We start from the raw sequence: 22,571 nt of genomic DNA, 5'->3' as shown, positions 1-22,571 counted from the left end.
CTTACCAAAACAAAAACAAAAACCAGTTCTACGATGGTTCCTGCCCTCAGGGCCACAATCTAAAAAAGATGTGACACACGAAGAAAAAGGAAGAGGAGGGAGGAGGAAAAAAGGAAGCTCAAGCACAAACTGTTAAAAGTTACAGCAAATGTCAACGACGGTTCTGACTGTCTTCCCTTTCCCCACACAAGACACATTTAGTGCCACACAATGTGCCACACAAGACACATTTAGTAAAGAAGAATCGCTGGATTAGAATATCCGTTTTGTGCAGTCAATTATTACAGGTCCTTGTGCTTTTTCTTCCCATGTTACTGTAGCTTTTGCTACTGCTACTGCTACTATGAGAGACGTGCAGCTCTCGTAACATCTCCCAGCGCGAAGACAACGAGTAAGTAAAACTAGCAGCAGCGCCTCCGCCGCATGGAAGAGCCCCGTTGGGACCCGGAAGTCGCCCTAGCTTGCACCGGAAGTCGCCCTCCCTTCCCTCTCGCTGTCTTTCTGCCTCCATCTTGCGTCCGGCTCGTCTAGTACGGTAAGTTTCGTCGTTCGTATCCGCCGCCATCCGTCTCGGGACACGGTCAAACTTGGCTGGTGGGAAGTTGCCGAAGCTGAGAAGGGCTTGGGCCGGTCAAGGGGATGAGGCACTGGCGGGCGGGTCGAGCCGGGACTCTGGAACCAAGCGACGGTCTCGCAAATAGGCGTCTTGGGCCAATTAGCCTCGAGTTGTAGGGCCTCAGCAGGGCCTTGGAAAAGGCCTTCGGGTTAAAGGGAAACGGTGGCTAGGAGCCCTGCCAGGGAGGACCAGTGGGCTTCGGGGAAAGGGAGAGGCAAGGGGAACAGAAGTAGGTTTGGAGGGAGACTCAACTCTTCTGACGTTCCCTGACTGGGCAGGCGTGTGTCTCTTCCCTTCCATGAGCGCTGTTGTTAGAAGTAAAAGGGCATTCGGCTCCGTTGGGATTGGGCCTTGCCCTCGAAGTATAGGGATTGACGCCCGGACAATCCTGTACCAAATCTGCCACCTCGTCGGCCAACCTTGAAAGGGGCGTACGTAGGACAACACGATTTGCCAGGAGAGTAAAAGCGGGGTCTTGCCTCCTCTTTACTATGTTGTCAAAACAGTCTTCTAGGAAATTAGTTGCTGACTAGGGTTCTAGTCACCTGGGGGTGGGGTAAGAGTTGAAAAGTAAAAGTTACAGAAAGAATGGTAGTGTTTGATTGGTGGCAGTGTTGGGACATGGTCTTAATACTTAGTGAAATGAAGGGAGTTGAGGTTTATTCCACCATTCAGTTAGTTATTTCTGGTGGGCTGACAAGGAATGGATGTTATGGCTGGGAGAAGGTGCAGCAGTGTGAGGGAATTCATGCAATAGATCTCACTGTGCATTTATTTGGGTCCATGAAAGGTTGTAGTGGTGGAGTTGTAGTAAAGCAAGCAAGAACCTTGCCGGATCAGACCAAAGGCCTATCTAAACCAGTGTTCTGTTTCCAGTAGTAGCCAATTAGATGTTCCTGGGTATACTGTATACTGCAATTGGAGATGATTGTTTAATCTCTAATCAGGGATAATAGTATTTAATTGCCCCCCCCAATGAGACACATCTTGGGTTTGTTCTAAGTTTAGTCACTGTTTTATCCTTTCACAGCATGCCATATTCCCAATCTTGCTTGTCCTACAACTTGGTTAGGTGACGGTAGAGGTTGTGAATCAAAGCTTTGGTAAATATTCAGTGACATAAGTGGTTCAGTGATGCTGGAGCTAGACAGCTGTACCAACTCTTGCAGTTGTATCAATAGTTTGTACACTGGTCACATTTAGATTAACTTGTGGTCCTTCATTTTCTGTTTATTGTTCAGTGGAGATGCTCTTTTATCCATTCAGTAGGGAAATGAGGACAAGCTAAAGTTTACAAGAGAGAAAGGTTCTAAATACTTAAAACTTCTACTTGAATGTATGTATAAACATTTTTCAGCATGACTACCTTGAGCAAATTGTACCTGGCAGCAATGTTCATTCTCTAGGAAGTGATTCAGCTTGTTTACATGTAGCTTGCCTAGATATTCTGATTGTAGAGAAGCAATATTTTTGTTAAATATCCTGCAATTCTTTTACACTAGTTCTGTAGGGAAAAATGACTGAACTTTACTTTCCTCCCTTCTCCCAGAAATGCCTGGTGAAGCCACAGAAACTGTTCCAGCGACGGAACAAGAGCTGCCACAGCCTCAGGCTGAAACAGGTTAGTGGCTTTGGATGATTAATACATATTCAGAAAGGATCCTGAAACTCGTCCAGTCAGCTAGTTTAACAGAGGAGGTAAAACTAGGTGGGAAACTAGAGCACACATATAATTGAGGGCTAGTGTAGCATAGTGCCTGAGAGACTGAGGCTGCAATCCTATACACTTACCTGCTGGGAAAAAGTCCCTTTGAACTCAGGGCTTACCTCTGTGTAGGCATGAATAGCAATGCACTGTTAAAGAGGACATGAGTAAGTTGCATTGTAAAAGCCACTGTTTCATCTTGCCTTTGCCATGAGCTTTCAGAGTAGCCCTAGAGAAGCCACTGTCTTTCAGCTATCCATCTGCACTATGTGAATAATAACGCATGCCTACCTTACAGTGTTGTTGTAAGGATTATTGAACTAATGCGTGGGATAAATAAATGTTCTATATAATGTTAATTTTGACTTCGAGAGGTTGAGATAAATATTTTGAGATGATTGGCCTCTTCTGCCTTTACTAAGTTTGCTCTCCTCCAAGTCGGATGAGTTGCATGGTCTCTGTCTGGAACATGGTAGTAGCATGCTTGAAGTGAATTGCAAGCTGGATAAACACTGCTATCTAGCTTTGTTTTGGAGGTTTTCAAGTACAATATGTTAAAAATACTAACTAAGCTTCTGGTTTTTTGTGTGAGTTAACATGGTGTGATTACCAAATGAAACACTAGAGAAATGTGGCCCTTAACCTAGGTCAAATGCTTGATACTTGTTTTCTTTTTGGCCTTTGTGCTAGAGTAAACAGTGCTTGTTTTAGAGGATCTGTACATGAATCATTTCCCAGTCATTCTCCCATGTTAACAAATGATGTGTAAGATTTCTTCAGGAAGAAGGAGACAGACGGCTTAATAAGAAAAGGATGCAGCCTCATCATATTCCTAAACCTGTGTGACAGCCAGGAATTGGACTGTGTGGCTTATGATAAATCCATAATTACTAAGTAGCTCTTAGGTTTCTTTTTACAAATTGGTGGTGGCTACTATTTAAGGTAGGATAGGCTGTGACTCTGGCGTGACTGCGAAACTTCGTAAGGGGCAAACCCTTTGATCTCCGAAATGTTAAAACTTTAAATCTGCTTGACAAGTAGATAATTTGCTAATCCACTCACTGACTCTGCCTGTCTTAAGCACAGAGCAGGGAAGCACATTGCCTTGTTACTTGAAGCCAAAATGTTACAACACAATTTGGTATTTAACAAGCATCCTGCACTTGGCCTAAACATACAGCTGATAAAATGTATTGGCTGTGAGAGTGCCTCGTTCTAGTGGAGTAGAATTATGAACTGTTACAGCTTTTAAAAATCTGATTGTATGCTGAAGTGTGTGTGCATGTGTGTGTGCACGTGCGTGCATGCACGCACGCACATACTTCTTACCTGGAGCCTACTAACTTTCAACCCTCCCTGTATATTATGTTTCCAGTTGTCTGTCTTGAAGGTGTCATGGATGCTAGTTTAGCTGAGAACCACATCTCCTTGTTTGCTACATTTCTGCCTTGAAGCTTAGGGGACACTGCATGACTTTGTGACTGGGTCTGTCCTACACACACCTACGCATGGGGATGCTGTATACTGCATGACTGGTAAATGGAAAGATTTCTTCTAAGGGCTGTGTGAGTTTCCCTTAGAGAGGAACCACAGAGTTTGTTTGGATAATCAAATGATGCTGTATAGAATAGAGCAGTGTTTCTCTAAGGCAAGCAGCAAATTAAGCAAAGTCTACATTGGTTTTCAGCTTTTCTTCTGTCCCAGTAGATGGCTATGCCAAGGCATTGTTCCAACACCCCTGTTGCAGAGAAGAGATGGCTGCAAGTGCCAGTGTAGATATTGGCAAAGTGTGATACTCTAGGTAGAGTTCTGTGAGGAGATGACTGGGGCATAGCAAATAGATTTTGCTTTGCTTCAGTCAAGCTTTGCTGCTGGTTCTTCCTTGGATATAAGAAGTGGCAAAACACACAGCAACTCTGGCAGAGCCACCCACACTGAACCTGGAAGCAAGTTAGGAGGGGACAGAAGAGCACTGGCACTATCAGTTCCAAATCCAGGGCACCTGTCCACTCTTGTTCAGACTTACCACAATCTGGTGCACGGGGTGCTGTCATGGGACCTGGCTGCCATTGAGGTATAAACTGAAGATTGTTTGCTGTTTCCTCTCCCTGTGGTAGCTACATTTTAAAAATGATCCTCTATTGACTTCTATCTGTTTCATCCTATAGTGAGGTGGTTGCATGCATGATCACTGTAACACTATAAACTTGACCCAGATTTTTTGTGTTATGGTTTTAGTGTGATGACACTTATTTCTGATGATGGCTAGGGAGGATAACTTCTGTTGTCTGATTGTTCTCCAAAGCAGAAGATTGCTCCTATAATGCTTGATATGTGAGGGCTTGCTCTTAGTCCTAGTGCCATTTGTCTCTGGACTACTGGAGATAACGTGCATCTTTCCCCATGTTTGGATGCTATTGATCGTTAACCACCTCATGTGACATGTGCAGGCTGTTGGGTTTCCTGAGTGGTATCTGAACAGTTGACACTATTTCAGTAACTCTACCCCCAGTTCCTGGGGCCCCCATGGAAGTGATGCGGACAGCTGAGGAGTCCGAACCAGCTGCCACCAAGAATCCTGAGGTGGCAGGCAAGGGTTCTCAGGCTGGGACTGCTCTGGAGCCTTCAGGTAGGTTTCAAGTTAAAACAGCAAAATGGGGTTGAAATGACTTCATTTTAATTTTTTAAAAATGAAATAATACAATGAAATCAGGGCTCCAGAAGTGCCAGCTCTGTTTAAACTGAGATCTTGTTTGCTGCCGTTTAAAGAACTCAGAAAAAATGCATAGCTGGAACATAAATTTCTGCTGATTAAATACAAGAATTGCTGTTGGCCAGTATGGTATGTGGGTCTGTTACCTTGTTTAAAAAGGTGTTTTCGGGATTTGCTTCAGATGTCCCTGGGTGTAGTACTTGAGGCATATAATTTATAGGAGACCTACTAGAAATGTCACAACTCAGTGATTCCAAGTTTCAGATAAATTGAGCTGTAAGGAGAGAAAGCAGCCATAAAGGTTAAACATAATCCTTAAAATGACTATTAGTTTGAATGGCTATACTTTCATGGTACCCTTTTAGGCTTGCTCCTCTTTTTACCTAAAATGTCACAGTTTAATTTTGAGAAATGCTTCAGCTTTCTTAGCATGAAGCTTTTAACTTCCTGGCTGTATCTAGATCTTTCCCCTTCTTTGTGCAGCTGGAGGTGTGTGTGTGTTATCTGTGCTTTAAATTCTTTTGCTTTACCACCTTATACCTTGTTTTCCAATTACTGTCCAAGAACTGGTGCACAGCAATGGGCAGCTGGAGACCATGCACTCCTTAAAGTGCACAGTTGAATAGCCAACACAGAGTATATTGTATGGGGATTTCTTTGCCTTCTGTTCAATACTGCCTACTAGAAACAGGAGCAAGAATCTGCAATTCAGGGTTGTTCAGTAGCTCATTCATTGAAGCCAGTTCTTTCAATTGAGTGGAGGCTTCTAGCATTCTTACTGGAAAATCTGGAAATAGGGGAGCTCTTTGGGGAAGGGCCGTAGCTCAGTGGTAGAGCTTCTGCTTTGCATGCAGAAGATCCCAGGTTCAATGCCTGGCATCTTTAGGTAGGGCTGCGACAGACTCCTGTCTCAAACCCTCGAGAGCCACTGCCAGTCAGTAGACAGTACTGAGCTAGATGGATCAATAGACCGACTCAGTATATTCTTCTATGTTTTTCAAGCACAACTGATGTGAATTTTAATATACAGTTGATAGAACTTTCCTAGCTTGCAGACCTTCTCTTTCCATACAGCAGACAGGATTAGTGTAATCTGAGCATTTGTTCAATCAGGCATTTGCATAACCCTTCTGCTGCTAAACCGCTAAGTGTCTCCCCTGCCTGCTGTAAAGTCATGCAGCCCATGATTAGAGGGAGTTATCACACTAGTAAAAGTCTTTTTTAAACTTAATTTGCCTTTACCCTAATTGCCTTAATATCCCATGCAAGTAAAGTAATGCTCAAGTTTCTACAACAAAGGCTCTTGCCATATATGGAGTGAGAAGTGCCTGATGTCCAAGCTAAATTTAGAAAGGGAAGAGGTACAAGAGATCATATCATAAACATACGTTGGATAATCGAACAGACCAAGGAATATCAGAAGGAAGCCTTTGATTGTGTAGATCATGAAAAACTATGGAATGCTTTAAAAGAAATGGGGGTGCCACAGCATCTGATTGTCCTGATGCGCAACCTATACTCTGGACAAGAGGCTACTGTAAGGACAGAATATGGAGAAACCGATTGGTTTCCCATTGGAAGGGGTGTGAGACTGGGTGTATTTTATCACCCTAGTTATTTAATCTATACGCAGAACATATCATACAGAAAGCGGGATTGGACCAAGATGGAGGTATGAAAATTGGAGAGAGAAGTATAAATAATTTAAAATATGCAGATGATACCATACTATTAGCAGAAACCAGTAATGATTTGAAACAAATTCTGAGGAAAGTTAAAGAGGAAAGCACAAAAGCAGGACTATAGCTGAAAGTCAAGAAGACTAAAATAATGACAACAGAAGATTTATGTAACTGTAAAGATGACGAGGACATTGAATTTGTCAAAGATTATCAATACCTTGGCACCGTCACTAACCAAAATGGAGACAACAGTCAAAAAGGCTAGGACTGGGGAGGGCAGCTATGAAAGAATTAGAAAAGGTCCTCAAATGCAAAGATGTATCACTGAACACTAAAGTCAAGATCATCCAGACCATGGTATTCCTGATCTCTATGCATGGATGTGAAAGTTGGACAGTGAAAATAGCAGGTAAGAGAAAAATTGACTCCTTTGAAATGTGGTATTGGAGGAGAGCTTTGTGCATATCATGGACTGTGAAAAAGACAAATAACTAGGTGTTAGAACAAATTAAACCAGAACTGCCACCAGAAGCTAAAATGATGAAATTGAGGTCATCGTACTTTGAACAAATCATGAGAAGACAGGACACTAGAAAAGACAGTGATGCTGGGAAAAACAGAAGGGAGTAGAAAAAGAGGAAGGCCAAACAAGATTGATTCCATAAAGGAAGCCACAGACCTGAACTTAAAAGATCTGAACAGGGTGGTTCATGACAGATGCTTTTGGAGGTCACTGATTCATAGGGTCACCATAAGTTGTGATGACTTGAAGGCATATAACAACAACAAATGTATGGATGTGAAAGTTGGACAGTGAAAAAAGCTGATAAGAGAAAAATCAACTCATCTGAAATGTGGTATTGGAGGAGAGCTTTGCGCATACCGTGGACTGCGAAAAAGACAAATGACTGGGTGTTAGAACAAATTAAACAAGAATTATCACTGGAAGCTAAAATGGTGAAACTGAGGTTATCATACTTTGGACACATCATGAGAAGACAGGATTCACTAGAAAAGACAATAATGCTGGGGAAAACAGCAGGGAGTAGAAAAGGAGGAAGGCCAAACAAGAGATGGATTGATTCCATAAAGGAATCCACAGACCTGAACTTACAAGATCTGAACAGGGTGGTTTATAACAGATGCTATTGGAAGTCGCTGATTCATAGGGTCGCCATAAGTCGTAATCAACTTGAAGACACATAACAACAACTAGTCTTTTTCCTACTCATCTGCTAGTGTAGCTGGGAAGGACCCTTGATCCCCTGAAAAAATATTTTCTCATGTTGCATTGCAGAGCTCACATTACAGAGAGATTTTATTTTTTCTGCCCTTATCTTATGAAGGCCAGTTCCAGTATAATGCAAGTAGTCTTCATGTTCATATTTAAATTGCAAGGTTATAAGATCTCATGCAGTCAAACACCAATGTGGCCCACACTGGGCTCTTTTTGCTGTATGATCTTGCTGAGCAATGTAGTTCTGCCTTCATTTAAATCAATTCTCATCAGTGCAGATGTTTCTAGTGCAACTACCTATTCTGTCTGCATGTGCATTTAAGATTGGTTAATCTGCCATTTAAGGCTTTGATGGAACAACGTTTTGAGCAACTGATGCTATGAACATTTAGGTGGATGCCAGCAGTGTAAGTTGAACCTTAATTCAGGACTTGTCTAGGTTTGAATTATGCCAAGCTTGAAGTGGAAGGCAACTTAGTTTGGGAGTGGGCAGCTCACAATAGATCTAATTGTTTTCACCAAACCAAGACAATAGATTGTTCTGGTCCCTTGTTTATTGTTTTGCTCTTTAATAACCTATTGCTCTTGCTCATTTAGCTCCTGGTGCTCCTGAAGCGCCTGCAGCCTGTTTTTCTCAGCCTCCTATTCGAGCATCAGGTATTTGCTCTTATACCCTGTGCGTGCCTTCTTAACAATGTTTTGCTGTGCTGTGCTGATGCAGGTATATTAACCATAGCATTTAGCAAGGTGGGTTTGGTGATTGTAGACACCAAGGAGTTAAAGTCCAAGCTTCTGAGTAGTAGGTTGTATCCAATGCCAGTCCTACTCTGAATAGGACTAGCATTAGCTAGACCCCTCTGTTCTTAGCTCTTCCGTTGACATAGTTAGATTATATACAATTTACTGTATGGAGTGCCAACTTCCCCCTGGGGTTGGCAAAGTCCATGAGTAAGATGAGGAGATGATGAATTGATCCACAACCTAGATGATCAGAGCTGAGGGTTTGACTTTATGCTATGGACTTCTGCTGTTGGTGGGTTTTCAAAATTGGTGTAAAAAGTTCTGGGTACTTTTCATTGTTGTTCCAGTGGCTATTTGAATAACTTGGTGGGATTTTGTGTTTGCTGGGATGAACTTTCCAAGTGCCAGGGGATCACTTCTCTTGGTATGCCTGCAGCTCATTGTTAACAGTTTACCTGCAATCCAGCGGCTACACTTGGAAATTGTCATGTGACTTGTTTGAAGATCTTTGATCACACCTGCTTATACTTTGGCTGAACCTCAGGATAGGTGGCAAACTATGCCTCCAAACTTTGTTTCTGTAGCCAGATTAACTTGGTAGCAGCTTTTGCCATTATACATGGAACCTATACTGCAAAGCAATTTTCAAACAATGGCAGACTGACATTTTACTGTTCTGGTCAATCCTATGCATCTGGACACAACATGGAGGGTTAAATGCCACTGTTTTAAACATTGCAGCTTGTTTCCTGAACTAGCTGTTTTCTCATCTAGAATTAAGTTATATTGATAGCATGTGTTAAGGAAGATATCTGGAAAATTGAGTTGGGATGTGTTGTAAGAGATCCCGTGGGAGTGGTGACAACTAGGTTGAGCTTATCTGTGCACTGTGACATGTTTTCCGGTAGCTTGATCCTGCACATGTCCTCTAGAGGAGCATTGGCTCTGTGGGAAGAGTTACAGAGACGTGACTGATGGGGGTGGGGGCATATAAATGTGATGTTTTTCTGACAGCAGCTATAGCAATTTCTACCCCACAGGTAACTGAGCTGCATTTCTATATGGGTGGCTGTAGATAATTCATTTTTTCTTCCCCCTGTTTTTCTTTTCATTATTGATTCACTTTTTCTCTCCTTTAGCTGCTGTTTCTGGCTCCTCTGTATCTAGCACTGCTCACCCTTCCTCTCCATCCCATGATGCTGGCTTGCCCTTTGCTGGACTCTGTCCTTTCAGTACTCCATTGGCACCTACTGGCCTTGCTGCCTCACCTGGGCAGCTTTTCTCCTTTGTGGCTACTCCCTCCTCTGTCTCCCGAGAATCACTCTCTCCTGGCCCTACCCTGTCTCCTAGTGTTCCAGCTGTGGTGGCCCAGATTCCTTCCTCTCCTCTGAAGCCTCCAGATGTGGCTGATTCTGCACAAACAGTTACCCCCTCATCTCCAAGCACTGCATTAGGGTCTGTGGCTTCTCCCCGATCCCCAATAATTTCCTCTGGGTCTTTTAGTTCAGCTCTTCCAGCCTCCCTTGCAGGCCCAGCGCTGACAGCGTCTGCAGCCCCCATTTCTCAGTTGCCATCATGTCCTCCTGTTCCAGCTCCTTTCATTCTCCCAGTCGCCCCTGTTTCTCATCCTCTGGTCCCAGGTCCCACTGTTCTCCCTGTTATACCAAGCACTTTTCACATTCCTCTCAGCTCTCCTGTTGGTCCCACGGCCCCTGCCACTGCTCCTGCCCCTGTGGCCCCAACCTCTGCTCCTTCTCCTGGTCCAGTTTCTGTAGTTGCTTCTCCCACATCACCGTTACCTGTTCTTAGCCCTGTAACCCCTTCTCTGATTCCTGGTACTCCTGTGACCCCTGCTCCTGGCCAAGTGGCTTCACCTCCTGTGCTCTCTCCCCACGTGGCTAAATCTCATAGCACTGTGGTCCCACCTGCTTCTCCTACACTCAAGAATTCTGTTACAGCATCTCTTTCTCCTCTACCCCTTGCAGTGACTACTCACAGCTCTGCAGCCTCTCCAGTGCCAGCATCTAGTCCTGTGGTTCCTCCAGGGTCTCCTGTGGGATCTGCTTGCCACCCTATGACTCTTCCTTTGGCATCTGTTCCTGGCCCTGTAGCACCTGCTTCCTGCCCCTTGGCCTCTGTGATGTGCCCTGGTACTCCTCCTGTGTCCCCAGCAGGGCCAGATCCTATACAGTTGATACCTGCAGCAGCACCCATGAAACCTGCTTCTAGCCCTGTGGCTCCTGCTTTAGCACCTGTTTCCAGCCCTGTGGCTGTTCCTGTGGCTCCTGCAGGGCCATCTGTGAAACCTGCTTCTGCTTCAGCACTTGTTGCTGGCCCTGTAGCCACAATAGGATCTGCTTCTTGTCCTGTACAATCAGTTTCTAAGTCTGTTGCTCCTGTTTTGGCATCTGTTTCTGGCACTATATCCCCACCTGTGTCACAAGGAGTACCTGCTCCTATACTATTGGCACCTGCAGTACCACCTGTGAAACCTACTTCTCCTGCATCTACTTCTGACTCTCTAACTCCAAAAGTGCCTGTTCCCCAACCTGTGACTTCTGGCTCTGTGCCTCCAGCAGGGTCTGCTCCTGGATCATGGGCCCCTGCTTTGCCACCTGTGAAACCCCCTCCTGGCCATGTAACTCCAACAAGACCTGCTTCTAGTTCTGTGGCTCTTCCTTTGGCACCTATATCTGGACCTGTAACTCCTTCTGTGGCCCCAGTTGGGGTCACTCCTAAACCACTGGCCCCCGCAGTGCCTCCCGATTCTCTTTTGGCACCTACTGCTGCCCCTGTGGCACCTTCATCCCAACCTTTGGCTTCTCCCTCTGGCCCTGTGACCCTACCAGGACCTGCTTCTAGTCCTGTGCCTCTTTCTTTGGCACCTTCTGGATTTGTAACCCCACCTGTCGTTACAGCCGAGGTTGCTTCTCAGCCCCTGGCCCCTGGCCCGCCATCAGTGAAACCTGCTTCTCCTCCAACACCTGCACCTCACTCTCTAACCCCAGCAGCAGGACCTGTCTTCCAGCCTGTGGCCCCAGCAGGGCCTGCTTCTAATCCTGTGGCTCCTCCTTTGGCACCTCCTTGTGGATCTGTAACCCCTCCTATTGACCCAGCCGGGTCTGCTCCTAGAGCACTGGCCCCTGGGGTGCCACCTGTGAAACCTGTCTCTCCTTCGTTTCCTCCTGTTAGCTCTGTGGCCCCAGCAGGGGTGCCTTCTAGTCCTGTGGCAGCTGCTGCCCAACCTATGGCTCCTCTAGCAGCCATTTCTGGCTCCCTAGCCTCTCCTGTGGCTGCAACAGTACCTGCACCTAAACAAGTGGCACCTACAGCTCCACCTGGGATATCTACTTCTTGCTCTGTGGCTTCTCATCCCATGGCTCCTCTTTTGGCACCTGTCTCTGTTCCTGGGGTTCCTCCTTCCTGCCCCTTGGCATCTGCAGTGGCACCTGTGAAACCTCCTTCTTTGGCACCTACATCTAGTCCTGTGGCCACAGCAGAGCCTGCTTCTAGTCCATTGGCACCTGCTTCTGGACCTGTAGCCCTTCCTGTGGCTCCCACAGGGGTCGCTCCTAGATCACTGGCCCCCACAGGACCACCTGTGAAACCTGCTTCTGCCCCTGTGGCACCCCCGTCCCAGCCTGTGGCTCCTCCTTTGGCACCCGCCTCTGGGCCTCTGGCACCTTCTGTAGTACCAACAGTGGCTGCTTCTAAGCCAGTGGCCCCCATGGGGCCACCTGTGAAACCTGCTTCTGTCCCTGTGGCTCCTCCATCCCAGCCTGTTGGTCCTCCTCTGGAACCTGCATCTGGGCCTCAGGCATCTCCTTTGGTCCCAGCAGGGGTTGCTTGTAAGCCAGTGGCCCCCACAGGGCCACCTGTGAAACCTGCTTCTGCCGCTGTGGCTCCTCCTTTGGTACCTGCCCCTGAGCCTCTGGCGCCTTCTGTGGTCCCAGCAGGGGTTGCTTCTAAGCCAGTGGCCCCCACAAGGCCACCTATAAAGCCACTTCCTGCCCTTGTGGCTCCTCCATCCCAGCCTGTGGCTCCTCCTTTGGCACCCGCCTCTGGGCCTCTGGCACCTTGTGTGGTACCAACAGTGACTGCTTCTAAGCCAGTGGCCCCCATGGGGCCACCTGTGGAACCTGCTTCTGCCCCTGTGGCTTCTCCTTTGGCACCCACCACTGGGCCTCTGGCACCTTGTGTGGTACCAACAGTGGCTGCTTCTAAGCCAGTGGTTTCTCCTTTGGCACCTTCCCCTGGGCCTCTGGCGCCTTCTGTGGTCCCAGCAGGGGTTGCTTCTAAGCCAGTGGCCCCCACAGGACCACCTGTAGAACCTCCTTCTGCCCCTGTGGCTCCTCCGTCCCAGCCTCTGGCCCCTCCTTTGGCGCCTGCCTCTGGGACTCTGACACCTCCTTTGGTCCCAGCAGGGGCTGCTTCTAAGCCAGTGGCACCTGCAGTGCCACTTGTGACACCTGTTCCTCCTCTGGCACCTACATCTGTCCCCATAACCCCTCCTGCGGCCCCAGCAGTGCCTGCTTCCAGCCCTGTACCCCCTACAGTTCCTTCTTTGGCCTCCGCAGTTTTCCCTGCAGATTCTGCAGCTGGCCCCAAGGGATCTTCAGTAGCATCTTCTAAGCCTCCTGTTGTTTCTGCTTCTGGCCCAGTAGCCTCCCCAACGTCACCTGTCATCTCTCCTCCTGGCTCTGTGGCCATTACTTCCCCATTGGCTGTTTCCACATCATCTGCAGCCTCAGCCTCGGCTCCTTCTCTTCCCCCGGTGACCCCTAGCCCTGCCCCCAGATCCCCAGCTGTCCCTGTTGGCTCTGCTGCCTTGACCTTGGATGCATCACAGGTCCCTGTCACCTCTGTTGGGGATAAGGTGCCTCCACGAAAAACAGTATCTTTGCCTCTTGCACCTGCAGATCGTTCTGTTTCTGCCACAGCTGTAAGCAGTCTCCCTCAGCCTGCTTCCCCTCCTACATCCTCTATAAAAAAGCTAACTCCCTCTGCTGTGCTTTCTAAGCCATCACCAGCTTCACCTGCATCTGGTCTAGCATCTGAAGTGCCACCCAAACCCCCCACCCCTGTCTCTGCTGTCACTGAAGACGACGAGTTGCCACCTTTGATCCCTCCAGAGGCGCCTGCTGGGGAGCCGCCTCTGCAGCCAGTCCTGGTGGATTTCTCTCCTAAACCAGCTGCGGCCCTTGCTGAGGCCCCAGCAACTGCTCCTCTTCCTCCTCCTGCCAAACAACCTGCCCTGAAGAATGACAAGGGTATTTGCCTCCTTAGTTTGCTGTGTGCATGGATATCACAGACTGATCACTGAATACTAACCTGTCTGTACAGGCAAGGGTCCCCAAGTCTCCCTGCTTTGTGTGTTAGCCTAGAAAAGTAGTATTTAGAAGTGAATCTAACATAGCCAAAGTAAGTCCAGGCCGAGCTATAACCAGGTATAGCCAGAGCCAATTGAAAATTCCTTTCATGTGAGAAATCAAGATGTATGCAGTAAGAATATATGTTACAAATGAGAGTCTGTTGACATGCTGAGCATGTTGTGAATGTCTTCTAGAAGGTGTGACATCAATGTTACCTTGGCTGAATAGCACTAATCTAGAAATACTAATCACAGCTTTGTGTTCTGTAGCACTGCTTCCCTCTCAGTCCGCTGTCTCCAATTCTGGTACTTGGCGTGTGATTAGATATCCAGTACATCTTGTTAATTATAAGTGCTTTAAGTGTGATGTTCATAGATTCAGCATGTGATGCCAACTCTGCGTTATGTAATGTTTTATCCTGGCTCTGGAAGAAACTGCAATCTAATGTCCACTCTTATTGTGCATTGTCTGTAGTTATTCTTGCAACTAGAAGGACACAGAAATATCATTTTTTACATTTGGAGTAGGTTCTCTGTTTAATATATCTTTAATAGAGAACCTACTGCAAATGTAAAGAATTGTTTTTTTACTGCAAAGGTAAAAAAATCAATCTACATAAGACCAAAAATAAGTATGTGGTTCAGTTTAGCTACCAGTCACTTCAGTGTAGTCTGGCGCATATGCAACTACTGAGAAAGGTATTGGGGGTTTGCATAAGCTGGAATTATGTGATGAGTTCATTGGCAAGTGAGAGTGTAGTAGCACTTGTTCCATGAAAAGTGTGGCCTAGATATATTCCATACCTTTCATAGGTGTTGATCAATCACATTTGTTCCCTCCCACTTGCATCACAATCATTTGCATGCTGTAGCAAACAGGCATGTGAGCCAGCAGTCCACTAAGACATGGAAGAATAATATGCTGCATCCAGAAATATTGGTCCAATGGGGGGATTGGTGGTTCTCTTTCAAAGAGGCAGTGATGAGCTTCGTTAGGGTCTTGAGGTGAAGTCACTTACAGAACTGAGCTTTTAAGCTCTGTGCCATTTCATTATTTTGAAAAGGTAAGGAAATAGCAACATGCAATTGAGTCCTTACAAACTGTCTTCCCTCTTTTATAATGTCTCAATTCAAATGTGATGAACCCTTACCAGGAATATGCCATGGCTCCTTTGCTTCCATCTCCCCCTCCCTCCCCATCTTGTGGATCCTCCTTCCATGGTTTGTGATAACCAGTTTGCCATGACTCTCTGTGAACTATGGGTTTGCAGACCTGTCATTTGGAAACTATGCTGGCTAGTACTAGGTGTAGCTAGCCAAACTTGGGCATGATGGCAAACTGTGATCACAAACTATGGAAGGGAACGAGATAACACCATGTGATGGGGAAGAGGAGGGAGTATGTAAGTCTGAAACACATTCAGTATCTCCAGATCAATGTCTGAATGGAGCCAGGGCTAAGCTGCCACTTTTCCTACATGCAGAGGTGCTGTCCCAGTCCTGAGAATGCAAGCAAGTCCCTGCTCCCAGGAACTTTTTTCTTTCTGGTACTTTCGTGCTGTGCATCTAATATTAACTTGCCTAGACTATCCACACTTTCCCAGATGTTTGCTTTTAAATGGAACTCAAAAGATTTTTTTTAATCATTTTACCTAACCTCTCTCTTCATGCACACATACTCATCACCAGTAAGCAACTGAATGCAGTGACTTGTCCATTTTAACAACCTCAAAGAAATATTTGTCTGAATTGATCTTTGAAAAAGAGCAAGATTTTATATACGCTGGGTTGCAGCCAAAGCTGAGCAAAACCCAGAGCACCTGTCAGTTGCTGCACAAATTGAAACTACTGTTACATAAAGCACTGCCATTCCAACATTATTTGTTCTCTGTAGATTGCATTCTTTCCATGTCATTTGCTTTGCTACCTGTGTTGGGAGTAAATTTCTCTACCACTAGATAATTCTGAAGTATTTTTTTTTGTATTGATAAGGGTTTTTTTATGAGCATTGTCACACTAAAGGAGAGATAGATTCTGCATGACCCAGTGGCAAAGCCATTCGTGTTTTGCTTGGGCTTGCCTGCCACACCTAGCTGAAGCAAACTGAGGAAAAAATTACGCATATTTGTTTCGGTAGGGTCTGGGACAGAATCCGACAGTGATGAATCAGTGCCAGAACTTGAAGAGCAGGACTCTACGCAGGCCACAACACAGCAGGCACAGGTGAGAAGGCTCTGGGAAGAAGCAGGTGATAATGGGTTGTATTTAATTGGCATTGTGAATAGGGCTACAGAACACTAATCTTGGAGAAATTATCCCTAAACCCAAAAAAACTCAGGTCAGGATGCCCAGTATACCATTTACAATGTATGCTTGTTCAACCACATGCACTCTAACTAGCATCTTGGTCCTAGGATGGTTTTGCATCCACACCACTGTGTTTAATGCCCAATAGGTAGTAAGCATGGGGTCTGAAATTCTGTGCTAAAAACCCCACGTTTGAAAGTACAAAGAAGCAAATTCCATAACAAACTCTAAAAATTGTAAAATGTACACTTTTAACAGCTTTCAGATTCTTCAGAATAGTGAAAGGCTGGAGCAAATTTGCCATGATGAAAAAGCTCCAAAGTCTACAGTTCATAACAGCCTTAAGATTTTAGGGGGCATTTTGTAGACTGAATTAGATAGACCAGACTAAGAGCCAAGCCTTTCAAGTCCTACTGGGACAAAGAAACGAACAGTGACTGTTCTTTCATATTTTGAAAGTATAAAAGCAAGCAGTTACTTGAATCTGTCACTGAACTAAGCTGGCTTTCAAATCCTTAATATATGGATGAACAGCTATTGATATGAGACTTGTGGGGTTTTCTATTGTTTCCAGACTTCTCTCTTGTGATATCCCCCTCCCCATAATGTTTTGCTTAATAACCAGCTGAGGAAAACGTCAAAGTTTTCTCACTACATTGTGACACCTTCGTTGATCCTAATAAGGATATTGCTTTTCTGTGAAAGTCATGGTACAGCCACTAAGATCACCTCTCTGCATGCTCTTGTGGTCCTTACTTGGCAGTTAGATGTACTTCAGTGTTTAAAGTCATGCTAAAACTTGGGACTGGAGTCATTCTTTTGGCATGCCTTGCAAATCCGTCTCTGCTTGGTTTTGAAGAACTTCTAGTATAAATATGCATGTGCATATAGAGCAGTTCTCTCTTGTTCCCATTATAGAAGGAGGCACGCTAAATCTTGAGTGAGAAAATATATGTTTGGGGCCTTTTTGGTGGGGTTCCTTTTACCCATTTTGAGTCTTTTCACTTGTAGCTTGCAGCAGCAGCTGAAATAGATGAAGAACCAGTTAGCAAAGCAAAACAGAGCCGGAGTGAAAAGAAAGCACGGAAGGTAAGACAAAGTTGATGGAAATAACTGATTAACACAATTCCTGATGTTTTGCTGATTCAGCTAGGAGAGGGCAATAGCTACTCAAACCTTTTGTCCCAAAATATTTTATGCATACTCCTTTGAGCAAATTACTTGGGATAGTCTTCCAGGGCTTATTTTACTGCAACCAGCAAAGGGATTGATCTCTACGCCCATTTTCTCTTTGTGAAACGGCAATCTTCAGTTTACCAAAGCAGTTGAAGGGGAGAGGTAATCCAGAACAAGTTGCATAGTTGAGTATGGGCCCATTCTTCAGGGATTTCCCCCCACTCTGCTCAAGAATGTCATAAAGCAACAGGTAAGTTCCAAAAACAAGCTTGTGTCAAGCTCCCCACCCAAACACACACACACACACACAGAGAAGTTTTATTTTGACTAAGAAAAGCCAAGCTCGGCTCTGTTTCTGTAATCCTATCCTCATTTTACCGAACAAGCTGATGAGAATTCGTGACACTGATAGAAACAGACTGTAGTTCTGGGCCTTCTTCTTGGGAAATGGCTCTGAAAGTTTCTTTGCATTAGTCAAATGAGAAAAAGTGCATCCTGTACTACTGAGGTAGTTGTAACACTGTTAGTAATACCCTTTATAAATAAACGAGCCAAGCTGAGCTCATATGCTCATTGTCTTACCTCCCCCTCCCCCCAAATCTCCTTTTGTTTTTAAGGCAATGTCCAAGCTTGGCCTTCGTCAGGTCACAGGTGTAACCAGGGTTACTATCCGGAAATCCAAGAACATCCTGTTTGTCATCACCAAACCAGATGTCTACAAAAGTCCTGCATCAGATACCTATATAGTATTCGGTGAAGCAAAGGTGAGCTAAGCTCAGGGATGCCAGGCAGGGGAGCCATGGCCATCCATTTTTGCAGCAACATATGATTTAGACTTTTGGGGCTTACACTTTGAAAAAGGGAACAGCTATGTTAATGCAGTTTTCCTACCACTCTGGAGGTGTGGAGTCTAAAATTTCATTGATGGTGCGGGAGAGGAAGTCTATCTGCTGGAAAAGCTGTAGTCCTAGTCAGTAGTTCTTGTGGAGGCTTCTCTTCTGTTTTGTCTTGCTCATCATTAGTTTCTTCAGTTGTAACAGCTTCACTGACCTCTTTTCCTCACCCATCTCTACCAGATTGAAGATCTCTCACAACAAGCACAGCTAGCGGCTGCTGAGAAATTCAAAGTGCAAGGAGAAGCTGTTTCAAACATTCAGGAAAACACACAGACTCCCACTGTACAAGAGGAGAGTGAAGAAGAGGAGGTATGCCACACACTTTGTGTATGTGTCTAGCAATTCAGGCGTTGAGACTGACAGTCATAGCCAACTCATAGTTGCTGGTCTTTTTAATGTCTGTCATGGTACCTGAGACAAGAGTATTCTCCCCTGCTGGTTGGGAATCACTTGGTTTCAGACAGAGGGGATGGGATTAGTACATTCTCCCAGGTTATTCTTCAGGTGGGAGTGCAGGATACAGCTCGGTGCTCCTTCATGTGGTCTCATTGTTCTCACTTGCTCCTGTTGGGCAGCCTGCACCAACCAACCAACATCCTGCCCACTCTTGTGAGCTTCCATTGTACCCCCAAGTGTATACCACACAGAAGGTATGCTTCATTCCAGTTTTTGTCCACTTTTTAAGTACCTCAGTGGCCTGCTTTACACATAATACTAAGTCATGGTTTGTTTAACAAACCATGGCTTATTTCTCCAAGGGTTGGTTTGTTTTCCATCTTTATTTAGTTTATAATACACCCTTTACCCCAAAGGAGCCCAAGGCAGCAAACACATCTATAATAAAAATACAATTAAAAATAAAATAAAAACATTTTTGAAACATTTTAAAAATGTAAAAACAGTGTCTTATGCCTTTGTAGCCTGATGAGTGCCTGAAGTGCAATGGTCAAACAAACAATGGTTAACGAGGAGGGGTTCTGGGTTCACACATAATGGCAAGCCATACCTAAGATTCATAAGCCAACAACAAACCAAAAGTTCAAATTGTGATTTGTTTGCAGGAAAGAAACCATAGTTTAGCCTCTGGGCAGGGTTCTTCTAATGCTAAGTCATGGTTTAATAAACCATTGTTCATAATGCTATCCCTGATTTAATAAATCATAGCTTAGCATGATGTGCGAACCAGCCCGGTAGGTAACCAGCACATACCCAACTTATTCTTACTTGACCTGCAGTCAGAGAGTTGTTATGCTCCCAGCTCTTCCTTGCCAGCATCCCATCTTCCTGGTTGAATTTGGGGAGGGGGACCTGAGCTCATTCCGAGGTGAATAAACTCCTAGGTTCCTCTCCTTCTCCCTCAAATTATTGTACTTGGTGCCACATTTAGAAATAATAGAGCCAGCTGTTATCTCATTACAGATACTGACAGGGAGGAGTGATGACTCAGTGGATGCATTTTCGATGCAGCCATCCATTCCATTAGCAGTCATGCATGCCTTACAGAACACTAGTGACTATAATTGTACTTGGGCTGGGCTTGGAACACCTCTTGTGGAATGAGCTGGCATACATTTAGCTGGCTAACAAGCAGGAACAACTGTCAGAAGTAATTCTTTACCATTCCAAATTTGCATTTTATTGGCAGTGTGACTGACATTGCTCATTTCAGTTCAGGCAGCCCACTAATCTGTCGCTGCTAAGGAGATGGAAATGAGCAACAGACCCTGGTGTAGGCAGACACAGAACTGAGCCCAGGCCACGGTGTGGTGTTAAAACTCTGAGCGTGTGTAGAGAGCATGTTCACTTGCCCGTCCTGTTTTCATCTCTCCTTTCTTGCCATTCAAGAATTGAGAGCAGGTGAGTTCTTCAAGCTCACCAGGGAGTCTGTGGCAATAATTTGGGGTTCATTGTACCTTCTCTCCTTTGTGGTAGGGAGCTATTATGGCTATTGTAAAACCTTTGGAATGGAACTTAAGGATCCATGCCATTTCTCTCCTGCTTGGCAGAAAGAGGCTTGGAACAGCTGTACTGAGAGATAATTTCTTCCTATCCAGGTTGACGAGACTGGTGTTGAGGTGAAAGACATTGAGCTAGTGATGTCCCAAGCGAATGTTTCCCGTGCAAAAGCCGTCCGCGCCCTGAAGAATAACAGTAATGATATTGTAAATGCTATTATGGTAAGTTCCTGGTTGAGTGCTGTTTGTTACAGGACCCCTGGACCCAGAGCTTGGAGAACAGTTGTTGAAAATTTCATGGACATTTTTATGCCACTATTTCACTGGATTTATCAACTTGTTGGAAAGGCGTTGTTTTCTGTCTGTTGCCCCACTACTTCTGCTTTTCATCAGTGACCTACAGCATGTAACTACCTCTCAGTATTGAAAAGGTGCATGGAAATGTCGGGTGCTGTACAATACATTTTAATACCCATGTTTTCAAGTGTATCCAAACTTAGCTTAATATTTACTAACTGATTGATTGCAAGAATATAGATTTGGCCAACTGCCCCTGTACAAGTGGCATTCACTATGAAACATCCTTTTTAGTGGTATTTGTATATTCTATCTTGAGAGCGGGTTATATATTGAAAGATGTCATATCAGCAACTGATCATAGGCTTTTGTATGTGATTGGTAATGGTACACAAAACTGTTGTAGAGGAGTGTCAGAGCAAATGTATTTAGGTATACACTTCACACAGATTTAATTACCATGGTTTAGCAGTGTAAAAATACTGAAAAGTGTCTTACTGGTCTCCCAGCAGAACAACAGTTCCCAAGATTCCAGGGGGCAGGGAGAATCTTCTGAGTTAAACCACCTGAAGCTTCTAATGAAGATACAGCTAGAGTGTTTCCTTGGGGGACAGATAAATGCATCAGTGCTCAGTGTTATATCCTAGGCAACTACTTGGGAACCAGGCACTGTTTTTTTTGTCCTCATCTGATTGCTTTATCTGGCAGCTAGGGTTATGCTTTCTGTGTTCCTCATCTGCTCTATCTCGCATCACAGGCAGACATAACAGTAGCCCCCCAAGGTCATTTGGCTATGCAGGGTAGATAAACAGGCTGCCTAGTTTGCAGTGGCAAAGTTGCCATCAATTCCACATCCCATTACCTAGGGGTAAACAGAGAAAGTTTCTAATTCCCTTTTTTTCTGTTTCTTTCCAGGAATTGACGATGTAGCCACCTAGGAAGGGGAACTTTTTGATTGTTTCAGAGGAGAGTAAATTGCAACTGAATTAAATTTGTACTATTTCTATCAATTAATAAAAGTTGTGGTTTAAAAGGTTTCACACATCTTTATGGTTTCAACAGCACATTAGATTAAATTCCTAGTGGGAGGAAGGGCGAGATATAAATTTAATAAATAATATTCACTAGAAAAATTACTTGTGGTTGATGATCCTAGTCTCATCAGCTGCCATTACTTTCACCTATTTACTGAAAATATTTTACTAATTCTTTTTTTTTTTTAAGTTTGCTGACCAGCTGTGATGCCAGAAAACTTGGGCTTGGTGTGAATAGCCCTTTATTAAACACAGTATGTGTTGTTCTGTTTTCTAGCTCTGAAAAGTTGAAGCTGTCATATCTAGTGTTTGTAGTTTAGAAATTTCCTGTTTTAATGGTGTCAGTTCAGGCACTCGTGCTGGGGAGAATTGGGTAACACTGTGCAAGGAACAGTTTGTCCTGTTTCACTGAGCCAAAGAACAACTTCTGCCATTATTTCAGAGGTTTGGGTTGGTGTAATCCCCCTTAGCTAGTGCTACCTCATATTTGGGCTCCTGCCATTGCTTATCATTTATTAATGTACAGCCAGAGTTCGTGGACACAGACCCATTACAAACAGTACAATAACGGTATGTTTAGAATATTTGTTTTTGTTAGGAAGTTTGGTGCATAGCACTACTATGTAAACATAGCCTATTTTTCTTATTCATTTATTTATGCAGAATTAACTGGTGGAGAGTGGAGTTTTGGGAGAACTAAAAATATTTCCTGAGAGGGAAAGCACCTGGGAAAAGAAGGGTAACGAAGCTCCTCTCCACATGCCCTAACCTTCCCTTTGTTTAAGATTGCAACCTCCCAAGGCTTCTTCTGATTTAAAAAATTAATTTAAAATAATCAATG

General features: G+C 44.7%; 1 protein-coding gene across 11 annotated transcripts; it reads left to right on the top strand.

The window, feature by feature from the left end:
* The first annotated feature begins 320 nt into the window (after positions 1-320).
* On the top strand, positions 321-21,733 carry NACA (nascent polypeptide associated complex subunit alpha). Of its 11 annotated transcripts, none has more exons than XM_061614861.1 (11): positions 321-535; positions 2,166-2,237; positions 4,834-4,950; positions 8,551-8,610; positions 9,834-13,964; positions 16,203-16,288; positions 17,384-17,461; positions 18,166-18,312; positions 18,625-18,753; positions 20,499-20,621; positions 21,612-21,733. In XM_061614861.1, the coding sequence occupies exons 2-11, from the start codon at positions 2,168-2,170 to the stop codon at positions 21,624-21,626; spliced, it is 4,956 nt and encodes a 1,651-aa protein (XP_061470845.1). In that variant the 5' UTR covers positions 321-535; positions 2,166-2,167; the 3' UTR covers positions 21,627-21,733. The 11 variants fall into 11 exon arrangements, with proteins under 11 accessions (XP_061470845.1, XP_061470844.1, XP_061470848.1 ...); XM_061614860.1 differs by having other exon boundaries at positions 4,819-4,950; XM_061614865.1 differs by having other exon boundaries at positions 332-535; positions 4,819-4,950; positions 10,680-13,964.
* Positions 21,734-22,571: the final 838 nt, after the last annotated feature.

Source organism: Rhineura floridana, chromosome 3 (genome assembly GCF_030035675.1).
Source record: "Rhineura floridana isolate rRhiFlo1 chromosome 3, rRhiFlo1.hap2, whole genome shotgun sequence".
NCBI lineage: Eukaryota > Metazoa > Chordata > Lepidosauria > Squamata > Rhineuridae > Rhineura > Rhineura floridana.
The sequence above is the reverse complement of the archived record's forward strand: the minus strand, read 5'-3'. Positions and strand labels throughout refer to the sequence as shown.